The following is a 21,553-nucleotide window of genomic DNA, read 5'->3' as shown; positions in this document are numbered from 1 at the left end:
AAAAAAAAAATTAAATGAGCGTTGGGGGCTAAACGAGCGTTATTCTTGAAGCCAGAATTTGGAGCTTTCCAACATGCATTAGATTTCCTTCTCCTTCATTCTCTCACCCCACCGGTTACCCTTTTACCCTGTCTTCCCTTCAAGCATGCATCAATTTGCCTCCAGCACCTTCTCGTGGACGTCGCTGATCGTTTTGTGCCAGCCACCGTGGTCATCCATGGAGGTTGAGAGTTCCGATGTGTCTGCTCCATTTTTCTGTGTCAGGACTTTGTTTTCTGGGTTTATCTTTCGTGACATTAAAAAAATTCAAAAATAAAAAGGTAGAATCTAGTTCTGAAGCTTGCCTTCTTCACCTCTTTGTGTTTATCTGGGTGTGGAACCACCTAATATACCTGAGTTTCCGCATAGATGAAAATGGAATTCCACTTTCTTTTGTTTTTGGTCAAGGAGTTCTAGACTTTCTGTTAATAAAAAATTTTCATGAACAAAAGTTTAATATTTTAAGTTTTAAAATATATATATATATATATATATATTATTTTGAGAGTAGAATCTGGCTTGGAGTCCAACATGCTCCTCTTTTTTTTTTTTTTTTAGTTTCTTCTCATTTCTCAGTTAAGGTATACGTGTGTTTGGGTATATTCTAATTTTTGGGATTTTTTTTTTGTGATATAATTAGCCACCAAATTATACATCACATGAGACACAATTAATTGTACATTGCTAAAATTGAATATTTTATCATTTATGAATTTATTTTATCCTTTTAGAGTTGAATATTTTGTAATTTATTAATTTATAAATTTACATGATTAAATATTTTATAATTTATTATTTTATTCTACCTTTATAAAAATTAAAATTTTTTATTCATAAGCTATTTTATATTTTTAATATACTTTTTATAATAATTTTATGTTTAATATTTTTCCTAAAAATATCAAATGAATCACAATATATATATATATATACTGGAAAATTTTTGTTTAATTTTGTCATTATATATCTCAAGTGATTTTTGAATCAAATCATTTAAAAAAAATTTATTTTGTCCAACTGATTTTTAAAAAAAAATATCCAAACATAAATTATGTTAAAATCACAAACTTTTTTTCTAACCTCAGTTGATTCTAACCTTAGTTATAAATTTTTAAAAAAATTAATCTTTTAGTCCTCCAACTTTTAAGTCACTTGTAACTCAATCCCTCAACTATAATTCACTGTGACTCAGTTTCTCAACTATAACTCGCCTATGACTCAGTCTTTCAACTTTTGAATCACTTACAAAATAGTCCCTTAACCTTTGTTAATTTTTTTTTTCATGTTAGCTTATATCTCACATTAATGAATAAGAAGAGAGTATTTTAAAATAATATATGAACATTTTTTATCCCTCCTATTTGATAAAATTTTTTTTAAAAAAAATTAAAAAATAAGGATCGAGTTATAGGCAAATCAAAAGTTGAGAGATTGAGTTGAGTCGCAGCGAGTTATAGTTGAGGGATTGAGTCGCAGCGAGTTATAGTTGAGAGATCGAGTTATAAGTGAGTTAAAAGTTGAACGACTAAAAGATTAATTTTTTCTAAATTTTTTAATCAAAACACACATATAGTTGTAAAGCTTCTTTTTGTAACATATCATAAAAAAACCACAACAATAAGTGAATCTCTAATCTATTTAATTCTTGATCTATATGAGTAAGGCTGTAAGGTAGAATAAAATGAAAGAGTTGGGTTCAATGGATGAAGAGCAATTCTTGACAAAGCTCTTAATAGGTTCAAAGTTTATGTATAAGATAGCAAAGCAAACATTACCACCTCTTTTAAACTTGGTTGTCTTAATATTTCAGCTCCAAATAAGGAGGACCATCGAATGACAATTTCAAGCATAACCAGGTGGATTGAAGCTACATGAAAAACTACTTCTATCACTGATATCATATTGATGATATATATATACATATATATAAAAGAGATGGTGACATTGATTATGAAATTCCAACAAAACTTGAGTAGGGTGATGGATAATCCAATTATGAAAAGTAAGGTTCCTCTTTTTAACCTGTTATATTTTTTTTAAGTTGACCATTTAAGTTTGTCTATATTAAAAGACTTATAATTATAATAAATTATATGAGACCCTAGCTTGGTATTAATTCAATTTATCCAATTTACCAAGGGAATACTCTTTTCTTAAAATCCTCTCAAGCTTTTTCTTTGATCATCTTAAAACCAAAAAAAGATTTTTTTTAAATATAACTCCATTGATAAACCGTTGTGAAAAATGAAGACCTAGTCATATTTATAGTCAAATAAATTCTATAATCTTGTGGGGTAACTTCATAGATGGAAGTAACCAAAAACTTATGACTCTTTGAGAGCCTTTGACTGCACGAAAGATAGTTTTCATTTCATAACATCCAAATTTACAATTATCATCCCCAAAACTAGGGGTGTTCATGGGACGAGACGGGATCGGGACACTCCCGTCCCGTGTCCCGTCCCAAAAAAAAATCGAGACTGAATTTTGATCCCGTGTCCCATCCCGAAAGTCATCCCGTCTCGTTAAGAGTCGGGACGGGACCGGGACAAGATCGGGACGTCCCGTCGTCCCAATAAATAAAATAATATCGAAAAAAGATCTGAATAATAATGTTCATTAAAATTTTAAATTATATAATTTATTAAGTTTAAAATCAAAATAACACAAGTACATAAATAACAATAATTTAAAATCAATTATTGAATTATATTAATCACAACTACATATTATAATAAAAAATACAAGTAATCTTTATGCTATAAGATTAGTAACAACAGGCAAGTCAAACACAACATTAAATAATTATTCTTTTACTTTAGTGAAGATGTACTAAGCTAATTACTCTTTTAAAAATAAGCAAAAAATATGTTATAAATAAAAGTTATTATATAGATAGATATAAGAATAAATTATATTATTAATTTATATATTATAAAAAAGATATCGCCATGTTTACTCCATACCATTAAAATTATCAATATAAAAACACTTTAGTTTTAAATAAGAATTGTAAGTATTAAAATTATAATTGATATAATTAATATAAGTATAAATTATATTAATATAATTAATATATTTAAAATAAAAAATAATATATATAATATTCGGGACGGGACAGGACGTCCCGATGGTAATCCCGTGTCCCGTCCCGTCCGGAATCCCTTTCTTGTCCTGTCTCATAAAGTCTCGTCTCGATTATTTTCGGGCCGGGACAAGACCCGTTCCGATATGATCGGGACGATACCGGGCCAATCGAAACGGATCCAGATTGAATACCCCTACCCAAAACATTAGTAGGTTAAGGTTACGAGATTAGGGGACTGTTTGAAACTATTTTTATTTTATTGTTCTGAGAATTAGTGTTCTCTAAAACATGTTTTGAAAACAAAAAAATAATAAAAATATGTGTTTTTTTCATTCTTTTTTGTTCTCTAAAACAATAATTACAGAACATTTAAAAGTTATTTTTATTTTTCTATTCTTCAGAATAATATTTTATTTTTTTATTTTTTAAAATATTTTTTGAAAACATGTTATCAAATGAATTTTTTTTATTTTTTTATTTTAAAAATAAAAAATTATTGTCAAAAGAGATCTCCAAACAGATCCTTGATTTTCCACTTACAGTAAAACTTTTATATTACTGTATTACAAGATCATTGACTTGCTCAAAACACTTTAAATAGCAATGTCCATGGATGCGACACTAGGGGTGTTCATAGGTTCGGTTTGATTTGGTTTTGGGCAAAAATCAAACCGAACCGAACCATTCAGTTTAATGATAATTGAGACCTGATCGGTTTTTATGAAGTTCGGTTTGGTTCGGTTTTATTTTCGGTTTGGTTCGGTTTGGTTAAGGTCTTGATCAAGTTTTAATGCACTTATTTAATTTTTTTTTTCCGTTTCTCCATCTTCATAATAGTGCTGTGTACTAAAATTAAATTTAATTCTTTTTGACTCCTTTTTTTCATAAATAGAGGTATAAAAATATAATAAAATTTCAATGTGATAACAATAATTAATCATAAAAATTGATATAAGTTTTTAAGATTAAAATTATTTAATATTATATATTTTCATTAAAATCCTTTCAAAATGTTTATTTATGTATCTATATTTTAATAAATAATGAAAAATTTATTATACAAAATTCAAAAAAATGTTTCTTGTAGATAAATTGAATGCTGAGACTTTTAGGTTGTAAATAATTAAATGATGATCATAGCATGATTATTATAATTAGTTAATATTATACATCTTCATTCAAGTATTTTAAAAATGTTTATTTATTACTATAAAAAATTCAAAACAAAATGCTTCTTGTAGATAAATGATTATATATTTTACAAATAAATAAATAGAATTTTTTTAATCAAGTTTGGTTCGGTTTGGTTCGGTTTCTAGTACTCAAAACCGAACTTGAACCGAACCAATTGGTTTTTATATCATAAAAAACGAAGCAGACCTGATTGTTGTTCGGTTTTGATCGGTTTTTGTCGGTTTGGATTGGTTTGGATCGATCCTTTCGATTTGGATCAGTTTTGAACACCCTTATGCGACACGATGTTCATGAATCAGCCATGTAGTGAGATGAGATACTGAAACAAAGACGACGGAGTTCAATTACATCACACAGCAATGGAGATTTGAAGGGTAGAGGGCCGAAAGAATAGAAGGGACGTCCTCATTGATGGACTTCACGGGCCTCAAATCCCTACACATAGCAACCATCTTCTATTTTCGACAAAAAGCTTCTCTCTTTCGTCCCTTCAACTTAGTTCAGTTCAAACACACCCTCCATCTTTATCTTCCCTCTCATCGTATCTCTCCCCTCTGCTCGCTAAGTAATTGTCCCTATTTTTCTTGCATCTTTTGAACATTTACATTTCAGGGTCTTCGTTTCTGGGTGAATCACGCCATGAATAATCCTAACCAGTTCGATTTCTGTGCTGTCTGACAGATGGGGAGGCTGAAATAAGTCAAGAGAGCACTTTGCCTCGTGGGACTGGCGAGGCAGTGAATGAGGTGTCACGTCCCAAAATTCTTCAGGTTGTGCTGGTGTCTCCTCAGGTATGTTTCAGTTGAGGTTCAGAGTTTTGTTTTCTCTTAAAACATCTAATGTACCTCTTGCGGCTTGTGAATTTGATTTATTTTGGTTTTGCATTTGGAATTTTATATTTGCGTGTTCAGATTATTCATTTAAGTTTCCACAGTAGTTATGGGGAAAACTTGAAGTTGGGGCAACTTGCTGGCGTGGTTAGTTACATGAGAGATAAATGAATAACATTTATAGCATGGGATATATGAAATCGGTAAATTTAAGTTCTTCACTGCTTACATGTGAACCAGATTGGGTTCTGCTGTCCACTATTTATCAGTATTCAGAAATCTTACTGCTTTTGCGAGGCTTGAAGAGTTATGTTGGAATTTGATATGAATAGTAGAACTTGCAAATTAGCTGGTTGAAGGCCAAGTTCTAATCTTCTTGATTTGAATAGTATTTGATGGCTATAAGAGTGTTTTCTTAATGGGAAACTGGATTAATATATAAATGATTATCCTGATAAATTCCTTAATCCTCTCTGATATGACATCTCCTTTTGAATTTTGAAAGAATGATGTATTTAAGGTTAAAAAACAAGTTGTGTTTTGTGAACTTGTTGGCTACTACTGATCAAATGCATTTTTATATTTTGTAAGAATTTTGTAGCAAGGACTAAAATGATGAAGTCAGGGATTATTATGCAGTATGAAAGAAAAAAGTGCTTACTATTCAATAAATGATGTGCCTGCTTCTTATTTATTAGATTAATATCAAAGTTGGCAATGGATTAAGATAATATTTCATCTATGCTTCTTCACTCCTAAGTAGAATATGATGTGATTCTGCAGATGATAACTTGATTGTGGATAGCTTGTTTCTGAAACCTTTCAATTGGCATGCTGGTAAAGATTGTTTTAATTGAATCTAAATTATTGTCCCCATTATCTGTATTTTAATTGCTTCAAAATTATGTCATTTATCTGCTGATGCTAATGTCTGAATTATCAGAAGAAATGAAAAGAAACATAGATGAAGACTGGTTATTGTAACTACCATGAGTTTTGACTTTCGATGCAAAGTTGTTTCTTAAATATTCACGTTATTTGAATTGCTTCTGTGCATAGAATTAAGAAAATTTAAAGTTTATATAGCCATTAGCCAAACAAGAAGTTAAAGTTTACCCCCACCCAGTAATTTGGCACTCGTAAAGTGGAAGCTACTTTTTTTAAATAAAATAAAATAAAAGACAATGTAAGGATACCCTAAATTTACAGACTTCAAAGCAATATATTTGATAACATTTAGCTCATTAACAGTCATTTTTATACCATGTTCTGTTTCAAGTCACAGACAACCTTAACTTCTGAAGGCCTGATTTTCTGTTGACTCTGGCAGATTCCAGGAAACGCAGGTGCCATTGCTAGAACATGTGCAGCATCAGCTGTTGGACTACACTTGGTTGGGGTGAATATTGCTTCTCTAAATCTCACCTCTTTTCATCTGACATTGAAATTGTATTCTTCTATCAAATTTGCAACTGATAGTGGTGGTATTACTCTATCCTTTCAGCCAATGGCATTCAAAGTGGATAGCAATAAACTAAAGCGAGCAGGACTAGATTACTGGCCGTATCCTTGGAAATATGTTTGTAGATTTCTTCTATGAAACCCTCTAATCTATGAGGGCTTATCTCTTGTTATTTTAAACAATATCAGTATCTAATAACCTAATAATTGATAATATGTTATGCCATTGTCTATTTTTCTTTATATAACTCAAGCTCTCACGTTCTCCTTCTGCCCCTTTATCTGATTATCTCCTTTGAGTTTTGTTTTCACAAGGTTGGATTGGATACTTTTGGCAGATTTGGAAGTTACATCTGATCCAATATCAACATGATTGCTTTTTTTTTTTTTGGGCAACATGCACTTGTTTGTTTGTTCAGCTCTATATTTGTTTTCCAGTATTAATGCAATATTGCAGATACGTAGTTGTTAAAATTCATGATTCATGGGTAGATTTTCGTGATTATTTCAGGCAGCAGGTATTTATCTTTCCCAGAGTAACTTCCGCTAACTTTTATTGCAGTCTTTCCTTTTGGATTGAATGCAATAGTGTCCGGAAGTCATTTTAGACCTTACTTAATCTGAGTCAAGCTGGCTGAACTCACTCAATGGGGGCAAAGCTCCCCATCACCTATTTTCTTCATTCATAACTCTTGAATATGAAACTTTATTTAAGGGGAGCAGAGGTCCTTGTCACTCAGATCAAAAGGTGTTGGTTATATAGTCTTCCTCTGATTCCACATGTCACCATTGTTTGGTGCAGGAGGGTGAAAAGAGGCTGCTAGCATTGACAAAGAGGGGAACGAAAGTTCATTCAGTGAGTTGCCAGTCCTTTTGATAAGTTACTTCCTCTAATGATGACATTTCTCTCTTTCATTCTTTCAGCCTAACTAATTGACAAATCTGTCTCAATTGTCATTAGTTTTTCTATGTTTTTGTTGAAATCTTTAATGCTCTAAATCATTTACTTTCCTTTGAACCCATTGTTCATTAAAAATAGATAGTCGCTGTCATTCATCTGAACCACTAGAACTGAAGGAAGATAACAAGTTTACTGAAGAAAAAAGTACTAAAACTATGCTACAAATTTTGAACCCTATTAACTGGCACACTTCCATATATATATAGATATATATCTATAACTTGTGTAAAAGAGGGGAAAAGAATAGCTGTAATTTCCAATTTGAAGATAAATAATGAATAAGTGCTTGTATACCAATACTACCACGAGAACAAAGAATGAGGCCGACAAGGATCAAACTCATAACTATTTGATTACATGCACTATTTGAAGGACAACTTCAGTGAAAAGTTTAAGCTGAAGTCTGGAACAATTTTTAAGAGTAAATTACAGAGATATAAAAGTCTTATTAATCTCCTTTATTTTCAAAATCAATTCTAACCTCCCCAAAATTTTGCCAAATTATACAGACATCCCTACTATTTTCAAAGCAATACAGAGATCCCTGAAAACAGTGAGTATATCACGCAAACCTTTACCTTCCTAGAGTTTTGTTAAAATTGCAGAGACTTATTGGGTTCCAAAATATGCTCAAATCTCCCCTGAAAATAAAAAAGAGTTCTACGTAGTTTGATTTTTCCTTACTGGAGGTAATGTAAGGGAAATTTGTGTAATTTTTGCAAATCTTTGGAGAGGTCCACCTGATTTTCTTCATGTTAAAGAGAAAATGTGTGTAAGTTTTGAAGATAAAAAAGTGATTTGTGCGATTTATAAAAGAAAAGAAAGGAAAAGAAAAAGAAATAATGAAATTTTGTGTCCTTCAAATTTGGTTTAGTTATGATTTGGTCTTTAAAATTTAGTTTTATCAATCAAGTCCCTAAAGTTTCATAATCATACACAATTAATCCTCATGGTTTGAAGGAGATGTTAAATGGAAATTGCTTGTGATCAAGGTGACTAATTCTTTGATGTTTAGGTTGAAGACATGTAATCCTAGACACACTTGTGTTGTAATTGTATATGGTCATGGGACTTTGGGGATTTCGTTGATAAAGGAAAAATTTCGGGGACCAAATCAATAACTGAATCAGACTTGAGGGACCAAAAGTTTCATTATCCCAAAGAGGGAAAAAAAAACTCAAGAAGGATTGGTATAATTTGCTTCTTTACCCTGCAGGACTTTTCCTACAGAAAAGGGGATTATCTTTTATTTGGCTCTGAAACGAGTGGCTTGCCTCCTGAAGCCCTGCAAGATTGCAATTCTGAACCTTATGGTGGTGGCACTATCCGAATCCCAATAGTTGAAACTTATGTCAGATGTTTGAATCTTTCTGTAAGTGTTGGTATAGCATTATATGAAGCTTCCAGACAACTGAACTACGAGCAGCTTCGAGCACCTTCTGTAACAAGTAGTGATACTGAAGAATCATTTGTTACTGAGGACATTTTTGGTTGAAAACTAAAATTTACTACAGATAATCACATCTTGACCAGGTGAATTTCATTCTTTCAGATTCTGTCATGATGAGTGGGTAAATTGAGCCTTCTCTTCTCCCATTCAAATGCAAAAAAATTGGTGGAAGAGTGAATCTATTAAATATAAGGAGACCAAGTCAATTATTAATGAATGTATAAATTCGCTGGTCATATTTTTTAGTGGGATTTACTTATGATATGTTTACATGTTTATTTACTATTGATTTGGTATCTTTTGAGTTTATCGTGACGCTTCTTATCTTTGGCTGGGTCTACATCTAAAGTGGTATGAGTGGATCATTTTGGGACCAGGTCAAAAGATGTGCAGTGTGCTTCCAACTTGGACTTCATTTGACAAAGAATGAAAGAGAAAATGCAGGGGGGAAAATTTAGGATGGAAACATGTCAAGAGATAAAAAATTGTTGATGATTGATTGTAAAAGTACGATAAACAGTGTAAAACCGGGAAAAAGAAATCTCTTTCCGTTGTCATTAAACTAAACACATTTGTTCGTGCATTCCATGGAGTTTGAAGAATGAGGTAATATTACTTGTAGTTTGTGAATGGTATGACTTGCTATGGATTTGATTTTATATTTTGTTGTATTGATGAGGCTTTGATCTGTCTGTTTCTGTGGGTGAGGAATCTCCCATTTCCCTTTTCATGGGCTTATAAATTAATGTCTAGTGTACCCAGATTATACACCAGCTGTACAACGTACTTCACACGGAATAATTATTTTCCCTCCTTGCTCCTTTATTCCTTCCTCCTCATAGTGATAGCTATTTGATCCTTTCACGTGAGCACTTTTTGTATTATGTCCAAAGCTTGAATAAGGCCCCATGTCATGTGCACTTATGTGTTGCTTTGTGAGGAGGATTTGTGACTTGTGAGGACCTTTCCATAGATGGACCAATTATTGAGTTGGTCCTTCAACGATCTTTTCTTTCTCTCTGGTTCTTCACATTTTATTATCCTTCAATCTCCTCTTTCTGGTGTGTTTTATTCACTCGTCATGCAAGTTCACAGAGCTTCCCGATTTGATTGTGGGCTGTTAATCTGTTTGCTTTAAGGGGAGATATTTCTTATGTGTTACTAATCATTTGATATCCAACCCTAATTGTTGGAAAGCTTTCTCAAGTTTTTTTTTTAAAATAAATTCACAGGGCTTGAATGTGAGACGTCGATTAAAATGTTAGTTAAAATGTTTAGTAGTTGAAGCACTCTTATTATAGAGAATATAAACTGTTTGGCTGAGGGTGCCTTTTGTATAGAGTTGGATGAAAGGTACTAGATTTTGGCACTCTCTGTATGTTTTTATTACACACACTCTCTCCCATAGCCTTAATTATAGGAAAAATTTAATTAATTTCATGATTCTTAAAAAATACTCTTTTTGGTTATTAGAGAAATTATCATTTTTTACTTTTTTTTATATAAGTAAAATTACCTATTTCAAGAAGTATTTATTATATATTATTTAAACCACCTTTCATAATTTACATTAATAAAAAATAATTAATGTATGTTCATGTTGGTTAATATAGAGTATTTTAGTCTTTTTTTTATTTCTAGACATAATTATTATAATTAACTAACTTTCTTAAACTATGTTATACAGTTTTTTTCTTATATATAAAAATAGAGGGAGTAATAGTTAATTCCTTAAACTTGTATTTCTTTCATTTTCAAATATAAGTAAGTTTAACTATCTCACATAGTGTGAGAAAGTTTAATTCTAATAATTATACTTGAAATTTTTTTAAAAATGGACTACAATGTCTCTGTGATTAATTAAACAAGTTTGTGGTGTGAAAATAAGTTTTGATTTTATTAGGGAAATTTGAGAAAAATATAATAAACGTTTCTTGAATTTTGCATTTTCTCTTGTAATAAAAAACAATGAAGTATGTGATATTTTTACTTATAAAAAAGAATATAGTACTCCTTTCATTCATAAATATCTAGTATTTCTTAAAGAGTTGAATGTTTAAAAATATAAGACATTTTTTATTTTTTGATGTATAATTATTGTCTTTTTTTAAAAATACCCCTATTGATAGTGACTTTATATTTATTATAGGATGTTTTAATAGAGGTAAATATAAAAAGATAGGGTTAATTTGAAAATAGATAACTATTTTGTTGGGATAAAATTTAATTAAAAATGTCTTATATTTTTAAACAGAGAGAGTATAAAAATATGGTTTTCCAAGTTTGTTCACTGTTGAAATTTATGATCATGATAGAGTGTAGTCTAGAAATTAAAAAAAGTTGACGTGTTATAATGAAGGAGAGGTGAAATTGGGGAAAAAATAACTATCATGTCTTGGCTCTACAATTAAAACTAAATAAAGCTTTAAAACTTTGCTCCATTACTACGATAGGAGATTGTGTGTGTGTGTGTAATAAAAAGGCTTATTCATTGATGATACCTGTTTATTTTCACTTAAACTAGTTGTCGGAACATATCAGCAGATCTGATGAAAATGTTTCTACAGTTCCACTTAGTTGATAAACTTCCCTTCTTTTTATTTTTGTAAAAAAATAATTATATGTTACATTGTTGCAATTATTTATAATTTATAATGTTATATATATAGCAGCCGACTTCCTCAACTGAATATTAATAATTAGGCATGAGGAAATGTTAGAGATGGACCCACTTACAGCCAATTTCCAAGTAATGATTGGATTACAAAGTGGACCCAAACTTTGGATGCTATCACATGTATATAAATACACTCTGTCGGAAAGATAATCATTATAAACATATCACAATGTTATACTTTAGACACGTTATCAATAATCAAGTTTATAAAAATAACAAGATTTTTCCATTATACTTACATATGAGGATAAAATTTAAGAACAATTCATATTATATGGAAATAATGGAAACAGAAAATGCACAATGTAGTTCGTTTTAATTTCATATTATTATATTATATTTTAATATTAACTCTAATTTTACTTGTACTTTAATATATTATTATTTTTCAATCAAAACCTTTATGCTAGTTTTTAAGTCTTATACTCACCCTGCAAAGGAGAAATAAAATAAATCAAGAAGGTCTATTATTGTATCCAACAGTTAAATGTATAGAATATTGTACTGAAACCAAGAAAAGTATGGGGTTTTTATGAAGGCAGAGAAAAGATCTTTCATTATTGTGATCTCTTTAACATTCCATAAAGAATGATAAGGTATTACACATTCCAAAATATATAATATCCTCCGTAACTATGTCTTTTACCTTCAACATATTGGAATCTCTTAGGAAAATATTACCCTGTTCAATTTAAAATGTAAGATATTTTTAATCACTTTAAAAAGATTAAAAAAATTAATTTATGTCATTAAAATGATAAAAAATTATTTTTTAGGATTATCCTCCAATTAAAATTAATACTATCTCCATTCAAAAATATGATGTATTTTTTTAGGGTTTGAATGTTTAAAAATGTAAAATATTTTTAATATTTTAAGATGTAATTAATATTTTTACCAACAGTGCATCTAATAAATAAGTCATTTTTTATTTACTTTAAAGTAAAACACCATATTAAATATGAGTCAATATGAAAAAATGATATTATTTGAAAGACAATTAACTATTTTATTGAAAATATAATTCAGTTAAAAATACTTTATATTTTTTAACGAAGTGTATTTTAATTATCTTTCATTTCTTGCTTATATAATCTCTCTTTAGTTTACAATACGATTAATGAGTGTATTTGTAAAAAAAAAAAAATTAAATGTTACCGATTTTTGTAAAGTATCTTACATTTTAAGTTAACATTAATAAACAAAAAAAAATCTTTTATTTTGTACAGAAAGAAGTATTTACGACTAGATCATATACTTCTTTAAAGTTGTGTTTGCAAGCTGTTTTTGGGAGACATCTTTGATTATAGTCATAGACTATATACATTGCTTTTCTTTTAATATAAGTCAAATTTATATTAAAACAAAATGATTAGTTAAAAAACCTAAAATATCTACGGACATGAGAAAAGAGAAACAAGGAACAAAACAAAACTCACAAATCCTACAACATAAACCAACATCATGACTCGACTAAGACCATCATGAATAAATTGTCATAGAAAATAGGATGAGCTCTCATTATAAGAATTCCTTACAACATCTGCAATATTGAACAGTGAGAATTTGTGTTCTCAAGAACATTGACTTGAGAGCAAATATGTATTCTCATAAGATTACAAGATTGCTTGAAAGGGCATTATCCCTTCTACCAAGTATGCAGTAATGCTTCCTTCATCATCACGTCAACGGCATGTCTCTAGATTTTTGTTAATGGATATATTGATTTAAAATTTTAATGTAAAATAAGAAATTTGGAAGCGCCTTGTCAAATCAAATCATAATGGAGGTGTTTGGCCCAAAAAAATAAAATGATAATGGAGGTGAAATCTTTGTTCATCATGTGAAAGATAGGGTGTGGCCATGATCTTGTGTCGGTGATTATATACAAAGCTGATTTATGACCACAAATCCACACATTAAAAATTTGTGTGTGTGTTTGTGTGTGTGTGTTTTTTTTCCCATGCAAAGGTAAAAGAGAGTGTGTGTGTGTGTGTTTTCCCCCTTGCAAAGGTAAAAGCACTTTCTCATTCTTTCCGCTGAATCCCAATAGATAAATAAATAAATTGATAGACAAAAGCACTCTCTCATATAATTGCGGGCTTCATGTGAGTTAATCATGCAGATTACCTTTTACCTTCCCCAAAAAGCTTCGTTTTCATTTTGATTACTCTCACAAAATGGCTAATTACAAATACTTCTTTTTTTAAAAAAATAAAAAACTATATTCCTTTTTATCTTATTAGGAGAACGATAAAGAGATTTTAAAAAAATAAATTAATTTTATTTAAGTCTCAAGTATTAAATTTTTAAAATTTATAATTTAATTTTTTAATTTTACAATTACTTTGTGATAAATTTATAATTTATTTTTTAAATTTTAATATGGTTAAAGAATAAAAAATTATTATTTTTTGTTAAAATTTAAAATATAAATTATAAATTCATTATAACGGAGTTGTAAAATAGAAAAATTGAGTTGTAAATTCTTAAAATTTTACACTTGGGACATAACTTTAATTAATTGATTCTTTTAAAACCTCTTTATCATCCTCCTTATCTTATTTATAAGATAGAGAGAGAATGAATTATTTAATCTTATTTATAAAGCATGACTTTTTATTACAAGTTTTCCTATTTTAACTTCATAAATGTTAGTAAGAAAAAATAAATTATTAAAATATCTATTGTTTAATAAGGACAGAGTTTGAAATTTATGAAATTTTTGGACTAAATTAATGGCTTTTAAGTTTTTTTAATTTCAATAAAAAATATTAAAAATGATTTATAAATATAATTGAATGAAGTATATTATGAACAAATGTCAGCAGAAATTTTAAAATGAATCATGTTATTTATAAATATGCAAATTTTTTATAAATTTTATATTATATATAGAAAAATTTGGGAAATTTTATTAAGTGCACTAATTTATTTTAAAAAATAAACATCCACCGAAAAAGCCCACAGAAAAGGATTTTGGAAAATTTGAACTTGCAAGTAAACGTTTCCATTATATATTCCAATAGTATATGTTAATCTAGGGATTTTGCTCTTTTTTTTGGGTTGTTTTGTTTTGTCATTATACATTCCTGGACTTCACTATTTTCTTTTTCACATTAACACCCAGTACCTTGGACTTAACCCACGTTGAGCTAATAAAACTTTAATAGAATTCAGACTAATCTAAATTGAGTTAGATCAAGACCCTTTTTATTAAAATTTTTACCATTAATTGCTATTGTATTTTTGAAATTTGAACTCGAAATCTCTATTTAACATATACTATTCCCTTCCTAGTTGAAACAGAGCACCCAGTGAATTGTAATAATATGCATTCACCAGGGGCATTTCCGTCACTAAACACGCCTGCGATTGCTAAGCCTACGAAGTCATGCTCTTCCTTATAAGCATCCTCTGGCTTGATTCAGATATTCGTTCACTCACTGTCACTTTTCAGAGCGAACTATACAGAGACACACACACTCTCTCTATCTCTCTCAACCATCACTTGCTTCTACAGAGAGAGATAATGATGAGTTCTTTTCTATTTTTGGTAACTCTGATTCTTGCCGTTTCTTTCTCCGTTCACTCTTGCCCGCCGTCCGATCGGGCGGCATTGTTAGCCTTCAAGGCCGACCTGAAGGAGCCCTACTTGGGCATCTTCAACTCCTGGACCGGTACAAATTGCTGTCTAAATTGGTACGGCGTCAGCTGCGACCCTTCCACCGCCCGCGTCGCCGACATCAACCTCCGCGGCGAGTCGGAGGACCCGATATTCGAGAAAGCTGGCCGCACTGGCTGTATGACTGGCACAATCTCGCCGGAGATTTGCAAGCTCGACCGCCTCACCAACGTTGTTGTTGCAGACTGGAAGGCCATCTCCGGTGAGATTCCCGACTGCATTGTCTCCCTCTCCTCTCTCCGCGTGCTCGACCTCATCGGTAACCGCCTGTCCGGCGAGATTCCTGCTGGAATTGGAAACTTGCAGCGGCTCACGGTGTTGAACCTCGCCGACAATGCCATCTCAGGCAGGGTTCCTCCCTCCATCGTCAACCTCGCAGCACTCATGCACCTCGACCTCAGCAACAACCAGCTTTCCGGCGAACTTCCCTCCGATTTCGGCAAACTCAGCATGCTCAGCCGCGCGCTGCTGAACCGAAACCAGCTCACCGGCTCCATCCCAACGTCCATCTCCTCCATGAGCCGGCTCGCGGACTTGGATTTGTCCATGAACCGTCTCTGCGGTTCAATCCACAGCGAGCTCGGTTCAATGCCGGTTCTTTCGACCCTCAATCTAGACAGTAACTCTCTGTCGGGTCAAATCCCTCCAAACCTGCTGGGTAACTCGGGCATGGGCATCCTGAACTTGAGCCGAAACGCGTTGGAAGGCCAAATACCAAACGTGTTCGGGTCAAAATCATACTTTATGGTGTTGGATTTATCATATAACAATTTGAAGGGTCCGATACCCAGTTCTCTATCATCGGCCAAGTATATCGGGCACCTGGACCTGAGCCATAACCACCTGTGTGGGTCCATACCCGTCGGGTCTCCGTTTGATCACCTTGGAGCTTCCTCCTTTGCTAACAATGACTGTTTGTGTGGAAATCCCTTGAAGACTTGCTGAGAAGCGACCCGACCCAGAAAGAGTTTCGGGTACCCGGAAAGCCACCAGTATGTGTGTGTGTGTGTTGATTCTCACAAACAAGTCACATTCAAGCAATCAAACGTGTCACTGTGTTTGATTTTTTATATCAATTCGTAACATATAATGTGTGATATATATCCGAGTACGTTGATAACTTGATATGTTACTTAGTACGAAATATTTTGAAGTGAAATTGAGAAGGGGGAAGAAGAGAGATGTATCTAAATGGTATAGTGCTTGACTTAACTGTGAAATATTCCCAACATCACCTGCTTAGGAGCATAAATGATAAGTCATTGGGCAAAGGTCAAGAAAGTGTTTAATATAATACTTCCTGTATTGCACGTGAAGTTAGTTTCACTTGTATTGTTGAAAAATAAATTGGCTAAGGCTTTTATGCATTGGGTTTTAATATTTGTCTAAGATGTGAGGGTTGCTACTTTATTGGGATTGTGAATGTATATAACCTAGCAATGTCTGTCAAGAATTTTACGAATCTATGGCCGATGATATGGTTGTGATCACTTGTTAAAACCTTGAGTTCTGCCTTCATCATATAAATTATATTAAAATTATTTATAGATATGTACAGGGAAAGTTCCATCCTGACAAGTTAGTATGAGCTTATCTGTATGCATATATGTGTGTGTGTTCTCTGTTTGAATAATTATCTTAGAGTATTGAATACAAATGATATACTTCTTCTAAATAAATATTTGAATTTTTAATCACTTGTTTAAATAGTGTGAGTGTGTATTATTCATGCAAATTTGAGTTTAGATGTTTTGGCTGGTCTTAAAGATTCCTTAGATGTTTTGGTAGGTCTTTAAGATCCCTTAGGTTGTGTCTAGATAGGTAGATTTAGGTTGAGAATTTAAATTTAAAATTTCATATTAAAAATTTATAAATTTTAAATTTTTTATTTAAATGATATAAAAAATTTAAATTATAATATTAAAATTTTTCGTGTGGTCTGGTCCTAGTTAAAGATAGTAGTTCAATCCTAGTTGGTACTGCTTGTGCGATTTAAGTCAAAGTTAATTGTTCGATCTCGGCTGGCGTTGGCTATCTAGTCCTTATTAGTGTTGGCTGTCAAGTCTAGGTTGACGCTAACAATCTGATCCCAATTGGGGCTGGCATTCTGGTCCTAATCAACGCTGGCGATCTGGTCTCGAAGGATGTCGATTGGAGACAATGATGACAAAGTAGCGAATTTGACAAATGAACGTGAAAAAGGAGAGAAACTTTCATTAAAAATTAAAATAATAAGAGTTTAGTTATTTATAAAGGATTTTAAATTATAAAAGAATTAAGGTAGGATTTATATTTAGATTTTTAAATCTACACATTTTTCAAATTCAAATTCACACATTTTTAATTATTAAAACAATAAATTTAATTTAAATTTAAATTTAAATTTTAATTTACATGCATTCAAACATAACATTAAAGTATTTAAAAAGGTGAAAGAAAAAAATTGATGATGAAATTCATTGATAGCTTGGCAGGGTAATTGGGACATTACCACCAAGAGTGAAAAATTTATAGCAGTTGAAGTTAAAAGGCGATAGAGGTGAAAAAATAGTAAAAGCAGGAATTAAAGAGGCGACCTAATGAACTGCCTTTTAATTCCATTGAATTGAATTTGCATGAGATCATGTGGTCAGGGTCCCCTGCCAGACTGACACCCACATTCAATTCGCCCTCTTTCCATGTGACCATCTGCACCCATTCAATTGGTCTTCGCCTATTTATATTTCAAATTTCAATCACTTTCCCATCTGTTTTTGGATTGACTCTTTTGTCTTATGTCATCTTGCCTATTATTAGATTATAATCTCTTCAATCTTATTTAATTCACTGTCAATATATTTTATGAGAATTAAAAAATTTTAAAATTATAGATTCTATTTAAAAAGTTAATGAGTTTTTAATTTTTTATTTTTATTAAATATACATATATATATGTTAATAATATATATTTTTCATCTACATATAATAAAAGATTAAATAAAAAATTTATGGTAAAAAATTAATAATATGTTTTATAAATATGATCAAAACATTATTTTTTATTTGTCTTGTAAATAAAATTAAAGGGAGTAAGTAGATCATCCTTCTATAAATTACTTTTCATAAAAAGATAAGCTTTTAATTATTTTATTGCAATTTTTTCTTTTTACAAATTTTTAAATAGTACAAGAAGTTGCATATGAAAAAAATGTATATTCTTTTTTAAAGAAAAAATTAATATTCTTAAATATAATATATTTAACTACCCTTCAAATGTAGTGAGGTGGTTAGACTTGTCTTATATTAAACCAAAGAGAGGGACATTATATTTTAAAATCACACTCTCCTATATCTATTCAATGGTTCAAGAATTTCATTTTAGAATGTTTAATGAGAATAATTAAAATCAAGTCAATAAGAAAGAAATATTATCCACCTCATCAAATCCAACAAGAAAAGAAAGAAATATTATCCATGAAGTAGTTCTTAGACTTTAAGTGTGAATAATGAATACATGGACATTTTTACCTTAATATAAGGTATAAAATATATGAAAGAATTATTTACAACTCATAAATATTAAGATAACGTTTTTATTGATGGACTTAAATTTAATTTTAAAACTTAAAATCTCACATTGAAAATTTATGCATTAAAATTTTTTTTTGGATAGTATTAAAAATTTTTTCTCTCAAAGAACTAATTTAATGTGAATAAAGTTTCAATAAATTGAAAAATGCTTACCAAATCCCAACAATATTTTCATGAAAAATGAAAAGACAGAATTATCCCTCCTTCTATAAGACAATAACTGATGCAAGTAACTTCATCCCCCCCCTCTCTGTACATGTTGGCAATTTATATTATAAAATAATAATCAAATTCCAAAATTCTATCTTTTGTGTTTTTTAATCTTTTTTATTGGCCTTTTTTTAATCCTTTTGACCTCTATTATTTTCAAAAACTGTAGCTTCCAATTTCTAATCAAAATTTAAGAAAGGTTATTGTTTGAAATTTAAGGATGACAACTATTATTAAATATTTTTTACCAGTTATAATCAAATATGTTAGGAAAAATTCACAGCAATGATGTTCAATATAACTTGAAAAACCAAAATAAATTTGTGACAAAATTTTTATTCAAATTACTTAAATATATTAAAAATTTAGGTTAAATAAATTTTGAAGAGAAAAACCAAATAAAATATTATATTTTTTAAAATTAAAATGAGTTACTCCTTCTGTTAAAAAATGTAAAATATTTTTTGACGAGTTATATATTAAAAAATGTAAGACATTTTTAGTCTTTTGAGATATAATTATTGTCTTTTTTTAAAAAGTGTCCCTATTGATAATAACTTTATATTTATTGTAGAGTGTTTAATAGAGGTAAATATAGAAAGATAAGGTTAGTTGGAAAGTGGATAATTACTTTATTGAGGGTGAGATTCGATTAAAAATGCCTTATATTTATTTTTAAGTGTTAATAATAGTTTGCTTAAGTATGTATATATGTTTTTAAAGAATTTTAATCATCATACCTGTATAGCCTTATTGGCTTATATGGTAATATGATTTAGCCTGAATATCTACGGAGATTCTAAAATCTCTCACGATAAAGGAATTAAATTTAATTAATTGATTTAATTAGTTATATAATATATATATATATATATATTTAAAAATTTAATCGTTATATCTGCAAATAATACGATTATCTTAGAAGTCTATGGAGATTCAAAAATCTAACATAACTAAAAGAGATAATCGGTAAATGTGATTACAACTTAAATTCATTAATTTGATTAATTAATTTTTCTAAATTGTGTATTACATGATTATTTACAAAAAACATTTATTTATTATAGAAATTGATAATCACTATATTTTTGAGGACTTATTATCCCCACGATGATGTGATTAATTTAAATCTCTAAGAAAATTTTTGAAATCTCACATGAGACTTAAATAAATTATTAATTTGGGTTATAAAAAAGAAAGTTAAATTTAATGATGGGCCTTTTGAACCCATATTAACATATAAGTTTTACTCTCATATCTGCGAAACCTTATTGATTTACACGATATGAGATTATCTTAAATATCTGCAGAGATACAAGGTCTCACATGATAAAAGGATTAAATAATATTCGCTTTGAATATATTTTAATGCGTAATTATATAACGCATATTTTTAATATAAAAATCTTAATTATTATACCTGTGAAGCCTTATTGACTCACACGGTAGTACGATTATCTTAAAGGTCTACGGAGTTTCAAAAATCTCACATGACCAAAAGATATAATGGGTAAATATAATTATAATTTAAATTCATTAATTTAATTAATTAAAATTATAAAAATATTTTTTATTTTATTTACAAAATTCATTTATTTATTTACCATATAAATTGTGAATCACGATATCTGCATAGATTTATTATCCTACACGATAATGTGATTAATTTAAGTCTCTATAAAGATTCTTGAAATCTCTCACGAAACTTAAATATTTTATTGATTATAAAAGATAATTAATTTTGATGATGAGTCTTTGAAACCCATATTATTATAAAAAATTAATCCTCATACCTATGAAATCTTATTAATTTTCATGATATGGGATCATTTTAAATTTAAATATTTGCAGGGATTTTTGAAATCTCACATTGCAAATAGATTTAAATATTATTTATTAAGAATTTTACAACCAACAAATAATTGTGAAGCTCATGGTCAGAAATAATGTACAATGCCACACAAAATAAATCATGTAATCTATCTAAATTTTGAAATTTTCTAATTACTCCATTAATCCCATAGATTAAGCTTTGATGAAGGAACAAGAAAAATTATTACCCGTTTGATACTGAGCCATTACTCTCCACGTCTTCACCTTCCATATGATCCGTTAGCTTCTCTCTCCTCCTCCTTCATTCACTTTGTCTTTGTTTCTCTTCTTCTCTCTAGTTTTTCTCACCTTGTTTTTCTTCTTTGCTTTGGTTGCCCAGTAGACTGGCTCTTCCTTGGCTACCGGCTTGCTGACTCTAGCGGTATCCTATTGTTTCTTACCAATGGTTGAGTTTGAAGCTGAAGCTGTAAATAACTCCTACAAAATTCCAAAACCGCGTGAACCCGTGCTAATAGACCCACTCGTGCTCTGTTTTGACATGCCCTTTTTGCATGG

The 21,553-nt window shown here is 30.2% G+C and overlaps 2 protein-coding genes across 3 annotated transcripts; both read left to right on the top strand.

The window, feature by feature from the left end:
- Nucleotides 1-4,624: 4,624 nt before the first annotated feature.
- On the top strand, nucleotides 4,625-9,301 carry LOC129312903 (uncharacterized). Of its 2 annotated transcripts, XM_054955687.1 has the most exons (8): nucleotides 4,625-4,886; nucleotides 5,003-5,112; nucleotides 6,482-6,550; nucleotides 6,656-6,714; nucleotides 7,070-7,130; nucleotides 7,415-7,468; nucleotides 8,790-9,021; nucleotides 9,126-9,301. In XM_054955687.1, exons 1-8 carry the CDS (start codon nucleotides 4,733-4,735, stop codon nucleotides 9,146-9,148), a joined length of 762 nt encoding a protein of 253 aa, XP_054811662.1. In that variant the 5' UTR covers nucleotides 4,625-4,732; the 3' UTR covers nucleotides 9,149-9,301. The 2 variants fall into 2 exon arrangements, with proteins under 2 accessions (XP_054811662.1, XP_054811661.1); XM_054955686.1 differs by having other exon boundaries at nucleotides 4,627-4,886; nucleotides 8,790-9,301.
- Nucleotides 9,302-15,079: 5,778 nt separating this feature from the next.
- On the top strand, nucleotides 15,080-16,932 carry LOC129313645 (DNA damage-repair/toleration protein DRT100-like). The gene has a single exon (XM_054956924.1). It carries the CDS (start codon nucleotides 15,095-15,097, stop codon nucleotides 16,328-16,330), a length of 1,236 nt encoding a protein of 411 aa, XP_054812899.1. The 5' UTR covers nucleotides 15,080-15,094; the 3' UTR covers nucleotides 16,331-16,932.
- Nucleotides 16,933-21,553: the final 4,621 nt, after the last annotated feature.

The sequence above is a fragment of the Prosopis cineraria genome, unplaced genomic scaffold (genome assembly GCF_029017545.1).
Source record: "Prosopis cineraria cultivar Desert tree isolate PC_DT_omini unplaced genomic scaffold, ASM2901754v1 PC6, whole genome shotgun sequence".
Taxonomy (NCBI): Eukaryota; Viridiplantae; Streptophyta; class Magnoliopsida; order Fabales; family Fabaceae; genus Prosopis; species Prosopis cineraria.
This window is presented reverse-complemented; position numbering and strand designations above follow the sequence as displayed.